Raw genomic sequence first — 14,376 nt, forward strand, 5'->3', positions numbered from 1 at the left:
AAATGTGGGTATTCGCATGTTTCCAAATGTAAGTACTTTCCATTTCTGTTGTGCATCAAAGCTTTCCCCTTAATTACTTCTGTTTTCAGTTTTGCTAACAGGGACAGAGAGCATATATTTTTCATTTGGACTGATTCATTCAAATCTGAGAAACCAATTGGGAGTTGAAAGTGCAGGAAAGCTTTTCCTCTTCCAATTTATGGATAAAAAGCAGATGGGAAAGGATGAGATCTATTACTTCTAAAAATTTGACAAACATTGGACCAGATTTTCAAAGGTATTTGGGCACGTGAAGATGCAGATAGGTGCCTAGTGAGATATTCAAAAAGTGCCTAAGCTGGTTAGGCACCTAACCTGCTTAGGAACTGTTGGAAATCCTAGGCTGCTGCTTTAGGCACCAAACCACCTTTGAAAATCTGGCTTATGACCAGAAACAATCCATCAGTTCACAAACTATGGTTAATACTTCCTTTGCATTTAAAACTGATTTATAAAACAAAAACTGAAATTGCAGTTGCTTTGAGCATTGGTGCACCTTGGTTTCTCCTAGTCTCTGCCTGTGGCATGTAATCTTTGTCTCCTGAGGACTGTAATACTTTGCTCTAACTTTGGCTGTTGGAGTTAGTGAGCATGGTGGTGGCCTGTGATATTCAGGAGGTCAGATTAGACGATCTGTTGGTCCCTTCTGACCTTAAACTCTGTGAAAACATGTTTTTGATAAGCTTACTTTTTTATTTAACTAATAAAAACAATATTAAAATGCTGTTTTTGTCATTTAAATAACTTTGATTTAAATCGATCCATCCTGCAAAGTTGTGAATGAGTGCGGGAATTGTACAGTCCCCCAAACCTTTCCCTGTTCTGCAACAGGGCCTGCTGAGCACTAATCGTTGTCTATGCTTCCACTCAGGATTCAACAGTTAGTTACCAGCCTGATGGAGCAGTCCTTTAGTCATCTAGTTGTTGGCCTTATTGATTAAAAGGCTGAGTAGAGAGTGGAGATGAGGTTCCCTCTCTTTTCATTAGCTTTTGCCCTTTCAGTGGATCTGCTCTGAACACTGCCTTCAAGTGGAGGCAGGAATGAAAGTTCTGTTCCCTGTCCCAGTTGTCTGAAAAAAAGCTTGCTCAAGCAACTCAAGGTGAGGATGTGAGAGGGGCCAACCTGGAGACATAGTAATGGGTCCACTCAGAAGAGCAGCCCAGCAGGGGACAATGACCAATCGGAGAATGGAGCAATGTAGGAAACGGGAGTGGGAGAAGCATCTCTTGGAGAAATGAGGGAGAGACGCTAAAAGATGAGGAACAACACAACCCAGGTTTTTTTGAGGTGATGAGGACAAAGTATTTCTGGGATGTAGGAGGGAAAGAAAAGAACAAATAGAAGCAAAGTGTTTAAGGTTGGGGAACATACATACATACATGCTTTTTTGGCTTTGTTAAGTGTGATGGTATAAATTGGCTCAGACAGACAAAGGTGTTAACCTGACCTTTTCAATGTACAACACTGAACAATTACACAAGGTTTGAGGGTTTGAACCCAGAGACCCCAGCCTGCTTAGTCCCATGGCAAACACACCATTAAAAATCTTGTTAACCTTTCATTGAAGATATAAAAAAAGAATGCCCAGTCTGGTCAGGGCATCTTTCCGGATCAGTTAAAGCATTTGAAATGGAAAGTATAAGTAAGGCTTTTATTCTAACGATATCCCTTATCTTTCACTTTAACTGAGGGAAAGAGTTAGAATTTAGAGAGGTTTTTAAAAGAAAAACAAACAAGCCAACCCTGTGTGATACTTTTAGATGGTATTAAAGATGACCGTCTGTCTTTTGTGGGGGAAAGGAGAAATGAGATGGGCTGGAGCTGCTGCTCTTGTGAAAGTCCAGTCTCGTTTTCTTGAAGACAAAGCAGGACAAACATACACAAAGTGGGAGAGAAGAAGAGCAAAGATAGCAAATGCAGCTTCTGTCTCTGCTACTTGCTCTTATTTGCTGATGGAAAAACACAGGCATAGCACATAGTTTTACTGACTACTCTGAGAATTGGTGAATTTGTAGCAGTATCAGGCTGTTTAGGGCATTGCTTTTAGTTGCTTCTTTGGTCACAGGCTACAGTATTGTTGCAAAATATGCAGCCTTGGCTGGCTACACCAAACTCTTACTAAAAGCAGAAGGGAAAAGGAGAGAGATGAGAAAGAGAAGAAATAAGGTGGGGAAGGCTTAAAGATACATGGGGTCTGGGGTCTCACATCCCAGTTGGTGTTTGGGATCGAGCTGCAGCTGATAGGAGTGGCAATGTCATTTGGGTCCCCCTCTCTGTCCCAGTCTGGTCAGGACATCTTTTAGGATCAGGATGATGAAGGCCCATCAGTGTCATGGTGGATCCCAGGGTTCAAGGAAGCAATGGGGGTAGTAGCCATAATGGTGAAGCTTGCTGCTTCCGATCCACTCAACTTCCAGCCAGCTGGCTAACTAAGAGCTTGTCTACTACACTTTAAATACTACAGTGGCATAGCTGCAGCACTTTAGTATAGACACTACCTATGCCATCTCCCTGAGGGCGGAGCTAGGTCGATAGAAGAATTTTTTGTTGACCTAGCTCTGTCTGCATGGTGACTTAGGTCAGCTTCACTAAATTGCTCAGCAGGGTATGGATTTTTCCACATCCCTGCACAATGCAGCTGGGGTGATCTAATTTTCTAGTGTAGACCAGCCCTAAGTTTAAGAACCCCACAGAAGAGTGATGGGTGGAATAGCCCAACCTCTCATTATTCTGTTCTATTAGGCCAAGGGTCGGCAACCTTTCAGAATTGGTGTGCTGAGTCTTCATTTACTCACTTTAACTTAAGGTTTCGCATGCCAGTAATACATTTTAACGTTTTTTAGAAGGTCTCTCTCTATAAGTCTATATATTATATAACTAAACTATTGTTGTATGTAAAGTAAACAAGGTTTTCAAAATGCTTAAGACGCTTCATTTAAAATTAAATTAAAATGCCGATCTTACGCCGCCGGCCTGTTAAGCCCGCTGCCAGCCTGGGGTTCCGTTCACCTCGGCCAGCAGCAGGCTGAGCAGGACCCTGGCTGGCAAGGGGCTGGCAGCCAGAACCCCAGACCGGCAGTGGGTTGAGCGGCTCAGCCCGCTACCACTCAGCTCGCTGTCGGTCTGCCGGCTCCTGCCAGCCAGGGTCCTGGCTGCTGGCCCCGCTCAGCCCGCTGACGGTCTGGGATCCTGGCCCTGCCCACATGGAGTGGGTACCTACCTTTTCCCTGGTTCTAGCCCATTCTCTTCCTCTCTCTCTGCACTGAGATGAGGGTGGGAGTGCGCTGAGCACAGGGATGGGGGTGAAGGAGCAGGCTGGGGGTTGGGGTGTAGGGTCTGGCCAGGAGCTAGAATGAGGGAGGGGGCTCAGGGTTGGGGCAGGAGGTTTGGGTGTGGAGTGCTTACCTGGGCAGCTCCCATCTGGTGCGAGGGGTGCAGGTGGGAATGTGTGTGGGGGGGGGGTGCAGGAGCTCCCATTTGGTGCTCAGGATGGGGGTAGGAATGTGGGGGGTGCAAGAGTCAGGGCAGAGGGTTTGGGGGGGCTAGGGGTGTGTGAGGGGAGTGCAGGAGTCAGGGCAGAGGGCTGGGTGTGTGTGAGGGGTGTGCAGGAGTCAGGGCAGGGGGCTGGGGTCGTGGTGGTTGCAGGGATCAGGGCAGGAGGCTGTGGTGTATGAGGGGGGGTTCAGGGCAGAGGGCTGGGGTGTGTGTGTTGGGGTGTAGGGGTCAGGGCAGAGGGCTGGGGGTGTGGGCTAGGGTCGAGGGGGTGGTCCCAGCCCCCTACCCAGAGTGGCTCACGGCAGGGGGCTGGAGGGGATATGCCCTGATTCCACCCCCCGTCGCCGTCGCTGTCGCCACCTCTTGTCCGTCTCCTCCCTGGAGCAGCGCACGCTGCGGCTCCACTTCTCCCCCTCCCCCGCAAGGGCAATCAGCTGATCTGCAGCAGGGAGGGAGGGACAGGAATCTAGCACGCTGGGGGAAGAGGCCGGGGAGGAGGGAGCTTGCCTGCCCTGCAGCAGCAGCCGGCAGGGCGGGGGTGGAGAAGAGCAGGCCAGAGCGGGCAGGATTTTTAATGGCACGCTGCTGCCTGCCGGTGTCCCAGCCGTCAGCCCCGCTCAGCCCCCTACGGGCCTGGGTTCGGCAGCGGGCTGAGCGGGGCTGGTAGCTGGGACCCGGCAGGCAGCAGCATGCCATTAAAAATTGGCTTGCATGCCGTCTTTGGCATGCGTGCCATAGGTTGCTGACCCCTGTATTAGGCCTTAGTTCTAGGGGCTAGGAACGTTACACACTGTATTATGAACTCCATTATGCTTGTTTTGTGATATAGTAGATTTTTAATCTGCTTTCAAAAACTAATGAAATGAAACAGTTCTAAAAAGAATCATAATGTAACAAAAACTAAAAAAAAAAAAGTCTTCTCCAACTCTATTGGTTATAATTTTGAGAAGTGTGTTGTCTTTTAGTTGTCTTTTGTCCTACAGTATAGTCAAAAAAGTATAAATTTATTATACTGATTTAGAAAGGTGTATTGCTATGGGGAAATCATTAATGTGGGTTAATATAGTTTGGAAAAAGAGTCTGGAGATCTTAGAAAGTAAATATATGATTCAAAATATAGACAGTTGTTTAATTTCTCTACAACAAAATACATCATTATTGTGCTGTCACACATTCCTATCTCTCCTCTCCTTCAACGTGCCAGCCTCCATCACTTTCTTGTCCGCTTCCCACACGAGCACCTTTATACTTTCTTCCATGCTACCCTTTACTCATAGAATTCCCTCTCCAGATTAATTCGTAAAGCCAGTATGCAGGTTCTTGATCTTCTTGATCTTTCCTCAAGACCCACTTGCACCATGATGTCTGTGATAGTTTACGAACTGATAATACCTGTGCAGGTACTTTAAATAAACCAGTAGCTTAAGCATGTGCTTCACTGTTTTGAGGATCAGGACTGCAGGGCCCAGACTAACACCTTGAATGATTAAGCCCTAGATCAGACTCCAAGCCCTAGATCGGCCAATCCAGAGTACCAGTTTTATACTACAACAGCGTATTAGACAGTGCATATGTCCGCTGACAAATACAAACACTATGGTTTATCAGTGGGGATCGAAACAAGGTAATTAAGGACCAAAAGCACAATCCCCTGCTACGCGAACTAAAGGAACTCAAGGATCAGTTTTAATTATTAGTAGCTGCCACTAGAGGGAGATACATTCAAGTACACTAATCCACTGTATTACACATACACAAAACTCACAAATCTAGTTTATACTTAGTTTGCTCCTGTGGTCTGCTTCAGACGTGGTCCTGAGAGGTAGGGTGACCATACGTTCTGTTTTGGCAGGGACAGTCCCCTTTTTAAGCCCTGTTTCTGACATCCCGACTTTTTTGGCAAAACTGGGCATTTGTCCTGTTTTGCTAGGAAAGTGGGGCACGGAGGAACATTTGGGGTGGGGGGGGGGGTAAGCGGCAACTTTTGGAGGGGGGGATAGGAGCCTGGATGATGTCTCTGCAATGTCCTGCCCCTCCAATCAGGGAGTAATGGAATGTCATGTGCTCACTCTGCCACCCAATCCATGGGCAACCCAGCTGGTGAGTGAATGACCAGGTCCTGCAGCATCTGCTTGTGCCAGGGCACCAAAGATGGCATGGCCCTCCCCGCAGACCCCTCCCCCTGAGTGGTCCCTGCAGCCCCCACCCCGGCCTTATGTCCTCCCCATCCACCATCCTTCAGAGCTGGTCCCCAAAACCCTGCACAGCCCCCCCTCCCCCACCCCAACAGGCTTCTTTTCTTCTCCAGTCTGCGTCTAGTAGCCCACTTCTGCCACATCCCAGCAGGGGCACCATTTAAGGAGGGCATCTCCCCACCCGACTTTTGTACCACTGGCTGGGACCAACTCCGCCACCCTCTGGTCCTCCATCACTTGCTCACTCCTCTCACCAGCCGGGAGTGAGCTGCCCCCTGTCATTCACTCCTCTTCCCCCTCCCCTCCCCAGCCAGGAGTTGGCCCTCCCAATCTGAAATGGTGGCTCTGCATCCCAGCTGTCCCCCACTTCTCCAGGGCTGCTCTCTGGAATCTCCTTGGTCCTTCCCATTACCTGGAGGCTCCTTCCTGAACTTTTGCTGTGCCAGCACCCAGAGGGGCATCACACTGCTAAAATGGATCATAGTCCAATAGCTTCACCTCCTGGCTGTGAGCCCTGGCTACTCACACCCACACACTCACACCCTTCTTTGCTGCCCAGATCCCAGCCCATACCCATTCCTCTTCCCTCTTTTCCCATCTCTGCTACTTTGCTCTATTGGGGGCATGGAGGAACGTTCGCAGGAATGTGAGAGATGAGTAGTAACGCCAGGCAGCTCAGGCCAGCCTTGCACATCCCGCTTTCAGTTTAGGGAAATATCATCACCCTACTGAGAGGCCTCCCCTGCTTCTTGTGTTTAGCCTCAAATTGCACTTTCTTTGTGTTCAGAATGTAAAAGTTTTGGCACCACATAGTTCTCTCCACATTAAAGCTAAAATGAGCTTCAGAGATTGTATCTGATCAGGCTGCAGGCCTGTGCTGTACTCCCAGCTCCATTTAAGTGGACCTGTTTTAAGAATTCCTTTAAGTATTGCTCAGAATATACAGTTCTTAACTGCATACATGTCTCTTTATCATAAACAGTAATCACAAAGATTTAAACGTACTACGCATTTTTCCATTCTTTTTCTCTTATCGGGTAATTATTTTTGAAGACTATTTTCAAAAGTTTAGTAGGAGAACATCTGGTTGTGGTGATCACAGTAGTCTGTGCATAGACAGAGTACTGATCATGAGAGCATCATTGATTTTCATGTAGGGCTAGTCCCCTAAGCCTCCCATATGCTGAAGACCATTTCTACTGTTGGCGCTCTTCCAGATGGTAGGTAGTCCCTTTTCCCAAGACTCCTGGATATCTGCTCTCCGAAAGGCCTGGAGAGCACAGGAAGTGGACAAGACAGCAGGAGTATAGCGGCTGGCTTGAAGGCAGTTGTACATGACTGAAATGGGCAATTTATCATGGGTTATCTGTGAAAATACTCAGATTCTTGATCTTTTATTTTCTTTTTATGGTAAAAAAATGTTATATTAGGACTCTTTATTTTAAACTCACGTGTACTAATATCCACGCTGTCATAGACAAAAACGTGTACATTTCCACGGTATGCATCCAATGAAGTGAGCTGTAGCTCACGAAAGCTCATGCTCAAATAAATTGGTTAGTCTCTAAGGTGCCACAAGTACTCCTTTTCTTTTTGCGAATACAGACTGCGAATATGGCTGTTACTCTGAAACGTGTACATTATGTTACTGATATACTGTGAATACATAGGGCTCTAAAATCCATCCAAAAAGAGTTCTTTTACACCTCAGGAGTCTGCATTGTGCTAATCAGCTTTTCAGCTAATGAAATACATAATAAGATAGTGAGATATCAGAAATTAATTTAATGTGGAAGAAAGCAGAACCAATGTATTTTTTAAAGATGTTAGCCCAGTTAAAGCCAATTTGGGGAATTTCTTTTGGATCTGAAGTAGAGTGCGGCTGTTACTGCCATTTCAGCTAGTTGCAGCTGTTTCAGGAATGTTTCGGAGATGTTGCCAAAAATGTGCTGTTATCTCTAGTTGTTCTAATATTAGAGTGAAATTTATATTGAAAAACATTTAAATAGGATCAAAATACATTTAAATACATCTTCAAATCTGGTGTTTCATATTTTAAGTTGCTTTAATAATAAGATTCAGTATGATTTTAACTGGCTATACTTGATATATTTTTCTTTTAAATAAGTAAATCAGAAGTTGAACTCTGATGTGATTGTTAATTGAGTGGATCATGCTATTTGAAGCATCATTGATAAAAGAATAAATATCAACTAACAGTATATAGTAAATCTGATTTTAACAAAAGGTTGAATACAGTAAAATAAAGGACTGTAATAAAGTAGTGGAATAGTTGTTTCTCGGGTGGTTGGGGTTTTTATCAGGCTGACGAGTTTGTAAACATTCCTGTCTTGACTGAGAAAGCTCAACAATGCCTTGAATTGTCGCTATAGTTCATCTTTGTATTTTCTTCTGAGACCAGTAGGCACAAAGTAAAAAGGTCTTTTTCTGTGTGTATTTTTACATTTGATGAAAAAAAAAGTATAGTTCTAGAATGATGATTTTTATTGGCTTTTCCCCCAATACTCTATGTATTTTATGAAACATTTCAGTGTAATTATGCATTTTTCAGAAGAAAACAATCTGATAAAATGCATAGCAATAGGAATTTAAATCTGAAGATAAAATTTTCTGTACACTTGAACCAAGTTTCTGAAAATCCAACAGTTCACAGTGTTGTTGAATGAATCCACTACAGAGATGCTATATGTCTGTTTAAACATTATAGGACAGTACACTATTTATTCCACTAGGTGAGAGAAGAAATAATGTAAAACTACGCAAACTGAAATCAGGAAATATGATACCAAGAACTCAGGAAGCAAAAAGCCACTGGAAAACTGATACTTCATTATTAGCAAATTGTGCATACTGATGTATTGTGATTATTAGAAAATTTTAAGAAATAGGTAAATTGTAGCTAGTAATCAAACTTAGTATAGAATATGCAGAGGGTGAAATAAGCAACTAGCTCCTGGTTTATTTTCCAATATTAATTCAGCTTGCTGTCTCTTATCTTATAAAAGTCTAACTCAAGACAAAAATGACATCAAACTGAGATTCTTCTTTAGCTGCGAAAGACGAGAACAAACAGCCATTTAAATGTCTGGTTGTTGATGCTCTGCAAGTGCTTCCCTTCTGCAACTGGGCTGACTGATGGGCTTTTTTAAAACGTCACTGCAATCAGATAGAAGGGTGCAGCTTTGCTTTACCGCAGCATGATGCAGTTGTGTCTAATACAGTGTGTTGTTCTTGGAAACAGACTGAAGGGAAGCAGCTGACCAGACCATTAGAGGTTTTTCTAAAAAAGAAAAGAATAACAAAACCTGTGAAATTCCTTAAGCTGCAGAAGAGACATTCTCAGTAGGGCTTCAAGTTGATACTCTGTTTGCTTGCCGGAGGAGGTGCATACGATCAGTCTATCAGTCTCTAATGGAAAAAGCCTTCAGACAGGCAGATTGCACGCTATTAAAGGCCAGCTCAAAAACCCTTCAAGGAGACATTCTAACTGTTTATACAACAGCTGCTTTGGTACAGTATATGTATTAAACGGAGCCTATGGAAAAGGTGCAAAAATCTGATTCATTGTGGAATGGAGTACATGAAAGCTCCTACTGAATGTCTGCAGGGTGAAAAAAAATACAGCAAATAAAGCTAAGTACCAGCCCTGAAGGAGGAGCAGAGGACAAGCATCTCATGGTGTGTTGTTGTTGTTATTGTTGTATTAAATGTGGGCTTACCTACCACGGAAGAAGTTGATCTGCAGAGACTTCATTTCCTCTTCTGACCCCTCGTTTACATCACTAACTGGTGACAGTTACATCTACATACTAGTACCTGCCACTTCAACTGCTCAGAATTATAGAAGCCTCTTTGTATGCAGCAGACATGGCTAGCCAGCAGGATTCAGGCTTCTTTGAAATCAGTATCAAATATTTACTGAAATCCTGGAGCAATAGTGAGTAGCAGAAGAGTAATATTTTAATATTGTACATTGATTGGTAAATAGTAAGGATAACCTAAATAATAAAATCTTAAATTTACTGTATGTTTGTGTTATTAGTGAAACAAATAATTTTTGATTCCTTCTTCTATAAAAACAAAAATGTCACAGATTTAAATAGCTTTCATTAACTGCAAATATGGCAATGAGATTATACTAGGTTTTTCTTGATTGAACTCTCAAGTTAGGCTGCTTTCAGGCTCTCTGAAATAGCACAGTGGTAGTGCATTAAAACAGAATTTCCTGCCTAGATGTTTGTTTGATTTGTTCAGGCTTTATCTAAATATTTTAAGTGCTATTTAATCAGTGGGGTGTGGCATTGTTCTGAAGTATTTTGTATTTGTTTTAGCCTTGTATCATGTGAACAAAAAATGGACTGCTTATGTTCCAGATCTGCAAGTCATCACTGTAATATTGTAAAAGCCAGAAAAAAAAATCAATTAGGTACTTACAGGTTTGTTTCTCCCCCCGCCCCCTTCCTTTATGCTTTAAATTCAGATTCGTTTGAAACATTAGTATCAAAAATGTATCAGGGTGTATATCTAACCCAAACTTGAAGCTTTATACAATGTAAACAAATGAGATTATAGTCTTCTTTAATTATTTCTCTATTCATAATGCTAATAATTTATCACTGTGTATATCAATCAGTCTTAGTTTTCAGGAATGCATTGTAATATAATAATGTATTATGATGTATAAGATCTCAAAGTAGAGGCAATGGTTGTAAATATAGTCACATTAGAATTAGGCCTCTAGATTCTTACTTCTGATACAGATTTAATTTTTATTTAAAATATATATATATGTTGTATTCTCTTTTCGCATTAGCTACTGTTAGTAGTGGCACACTCAATACATTAACAGTTTAAAAAATATAGAATACAGTCTCTCTGGAAAAATCCAATTTGGATTCATTACTGCATACGTAACCATCATCCCAATATCTATAATTAAACAGCTCCTGAATAAAATGGTGTGTTAGATACTATAGTATATAAAATTATACCTCTGCAGACATTGTTAGTGACTGACATACATCTGATAACCAGTTAAGAAATGTAAAAAAACCCTAAATATGTGTTACACTAGGATATCCACTTCTAAATGATAACCATAGAAACCATGTTTTTTCCAGGTCAATTTCAACCATCGGGCTTGTCTGAATCAGTTTTTCTCCCACAAGTGTGAAACCACTAGGGAATAATACTGTTACCTAAACAGTATTTCTTGATTTGCTATAATCCTAAACCATTTTGCACACATTCATTACGTTTAGAATCTATGACATAAGACTTAGATGATGAATTTAGTATTATTTTGCTTTTGAACTATTAATTGTTTAAAGGAAACAAAAGTATGTGTTGTAACAATGGGTGTCATAACTAATTACAGTCAGTGTTACGAAAATAAAGAAAAATAAATCATTTTGAGGGTAGGGAAATTGTCATAAATGGATCCTGTTTCTTTTTTTAATTATATTAATAATAAAGGCCAGGTGATACTAGCCCTTACATTTTTTAATCATAAGAGGTAAGAACATAGCACTGTTACAATATTATGAAGACGGATATAATTTTTTTTAATTTCTAAATTGCTGATACCACAGATTTTTTTCCTAGGAAAATATTTTGAAATAACTAATGCATTCCTAAACTGAAATTAGAAGTCCTTAAATGAAATTCTGCATTTTTCTCTGTTTTAGAAAAATGAAATTGATATATGAAGTATCACTTTTTCTGCCATTCCTTCACAGATAAATGTGGTGTTCTCTACTGTACTTGGATTAAACATTGAGGAAATCCAGTCAGTTAATCCAATTTTATTTAAAGTTGTTGTCGGACTATCTACCTGCAGTCTGAAAGGCTGTTTATGAAATTGTACATATTTTCTGTGGTTGAACAATAAACTATTTGATCAGAGAATTTTGTGGAGTTCAAAAGATTTGGGGCTCTATTAAACTCTGTTATGTGGTGGGTGGAACACCCCCTTGCTTGAAAACTTACTGCTAAGGTTCCATATTCATGCACAGGAACGTGTTTTTCAAAATAAGAGGTGATGTGTGTCTGCATAGGTGAGCACAGAATCAAGCTGTTAGTTATGCTAATGTGTTTGCCCAAAAGAAATACTTCTGAAAATACTATTTTAAAAGAAAAAAAACATAAAGGCTCTGCTTTGTAATTTACCAAAATGGTAGTGGTAGTAAAGGTCCTATTAATAAAAGTTTCCGTAAACTGGCATTTAATAGAAACAGCAAACATAAATATTGGTTGTCTTTCTTAAGGTTTATTAGTCTAACGAGACCAGTCATTCCTGCTGAAGCGTATTAAGGTTTATACAGAGCATGAACTTTTTCTTAATGGACTGTTTAGTGCACAATTACCCATTCTGTTGCATGGTATGGTGTTAGTGTCCAACTTTGCTATCTAAGGTCTTCTGAAATGCAATACTACTTTACAGTTTCATGAAGCGGCAAGGTAGGATTTCTACCTGGCATTCCAGAGTGCTTGCTGAGGGGCCCATCTGTCATGCTCACTGGCTCACCGTGGTCAGGTGAGGGAACCAGCTTATATTTATTTTAGGTGTTTTTATGCACTCATAATATTTAGGCTCAGCTTGGCAATAGCATGTTGTAGATGGGTAAACATGGCTGCTTTTTGGAGCAGCAAAAAAGTGCATTCAGTGGTATGGCTCCTTTGCATTCCCCCATATGTGGCTGAAAGGATCAAAGGCAGAATTTTGCCCTAAATATGTTAATGAAAGACTGAATTTCAAACAAAGCTGGCAAATATTCCTATAACTTGCCAGATTGACAGTGCTTCCATTTGCCACTTTTCACATATAGGAACAGCCGTAGATCATAAACGCAGTACATATTATTATTTTAGAAATTATGTTAATAAAATACCAAGGCCCAGATACTCATACCCTTACTCATGTTGAATAGTACCTTACTCCAAGAGTAGTTGCACTGAAATAAGTGGGACTACTCCTGGACTAAAATACTAAATGTGAGCAAGGGCATCAGAATATCGTTTGTAGATTTATTTTGTGGTCGTGTCCCAAACCCTGTATTTTTAAAGAAATTATTTAAATTAATGCAAAGAATATATGTAACAAGAAGGTTCAGTATTTTAGGCTGGTCTGTCAGTAGAATATTTGCTTTCTAAATGGTTGTTACATCTTGGATTTATGCTTAACTTCTCATCTTTTCAGAATAAAAAAAATCTGTAGATAAGGGATCTTTTTATAGTCTACAGGAAGTGTACACTATTAAATATCCAAACACAAATTCATATTTTTGTACTTTCTATATTAGACTACCAGTTCAGTGTTTTCTTCCTTTCCTACTCTGTAGGAGATTCAGAATGATGCAGGTAGATGGCTTCCTTCCTCTCGCTACAATTCAAATATTATGTGAGCTGCTACAGATTGTTTTGCAATGATTTCATTTTCCTCAATATAGATTTTAAGATGGCTTTTATGAATTATAAAATGATAGATGGGACACATTTTGCATAGCTAACATTTTGGTTCATAGAATCATAGAATATCAGGGTTGGAAGGGACCTCAGGAGGTCATCTAGTCCAACCCCCTGCTCAAAGCAGGACCAATCCCCAATTAAATCATCCCAACCAGGGCTTTGTCAAGCCTGACCTTAAAAACTTCTAAGGAAAGAGATTCTACCATCTCCCTAGGTAACGCATTCCAGTGTTTCACCACCCTCCCAGTAAAAACGTTTTTCCTAATATCCAACCTAAACCTCCCCCACTGCAACTTGAGACCATTACTCCTTGTCCTGTCCTCTTCTACCACTGAGAATAGTCTAGAACCATCCTCTCTGGAACCACCTCTCAGGTAGTTGAAAGCAGCTATCAAATCCCCCCTCATTCTTCTCTTCTGCAGACTAAACAATCCCAGTTCCCTCAGCCTCTCCTCATAAGTCATGTGTTCCAGACCCCTAATCATTTTTGTGGCCCTTCGCTGGACTCTCTCCAATTTATCCACATCCTTCTTGTAGTGTGCGGCCCAAAACTGGACACAGTACTCCAGATGAGGCCTCACCAATGTCGAATAGAGGGGGACGATCACGTCCCTCGATCTGCTCGCTATGCCCCTACTTATACATCCCAAAATGCAATTGGCCTTCTTGGCAACAAGTGCACACTGCTGACTCATATCCAGCTTCTCGTCCACTGTCACCCCTAGGTCGTTTTCTGCAGAACTGCTGCCTAGCCATTCAGTCCCTAGTCTGCAGCAGTGCATTGGGTTCTTCCGTCCTAAGTGCAGGACCCTGCACTTATCCTTATTGAACCTCATCAGATTTCTTTTGGCCCAATCCTCCAATTTGTCTAGGTCCCTCTGTATCCTATCCCTGCCCTCCAGCGTATCTACCACTCCTCCTAGTTTAGTATCATCCGCAAATTTGCTGAGAGTGCAATCCACACCATCCTCCAGATCATTTATGAAGATATTGAACAAAACCGGCCCCAGGACCGACCCCTGGGGCACTCCACTTGACACCGGCTGCCAACTAGACATGGAGCCATTGATCACTACCCGTTGAGCCCGACAATCTAGCCAACTTTCTACCCACCTTATAGTGCATTCATCCAGCCCATACTTCTTTAACTTGCTGACA

At 41.8% G+C, this 14,376-nt stretch overlaps 1 protein-coding gene across 11 annotated transcripts in view; it reads left to right on the forward strand.

Annotated features, from left to right (window-relative positions):
- FRY (FRY microtubule binding protein) overlaps positions 1 to 14,376 on the forward strand; it is a 372,765-nt gene that overhangs the window by 79,795 nt on the left and 278,594 nt on the right. For 2 of the 11 annotated variants that reach the window (XM_073341359.2, XM_073341333.2), the window contains exon 1: positions 8,811 to 9,688. The exons of 8 other annotated variants lie outside the window; for them this stretch is intronic. In XM_073341359.2, the coding sequence (XP_073197460.1) occupies positions 9,619 to 9,688 (70 nt within the window). In that variant the 5' untranslated portion in view covers positions 8,811 to 9,618. Of the gene's footprint in view, positions 1 to 8,810; positions 9,689 to 14,376 lie in introns of those variants that run through there. One more of the 11 variants, XM_073341350.2, reaches the window with a different exon arrangement.

The sequence above is a fragment of the Lepidochelys kempii genome, chromosome 1 (genome assembly GCF_965140285.1).
Source record: "Lepidochelys kempii isolate rLepKem1 chromosome 1, rLepKem1.hap1, whole genome shotgun sequence".
Taxonomy (NCBI): Eukaryota; Metazoa; Chordata; order Testudines; family Cheloniidae; genus Lepidochelys; species Lepidochelys kempii.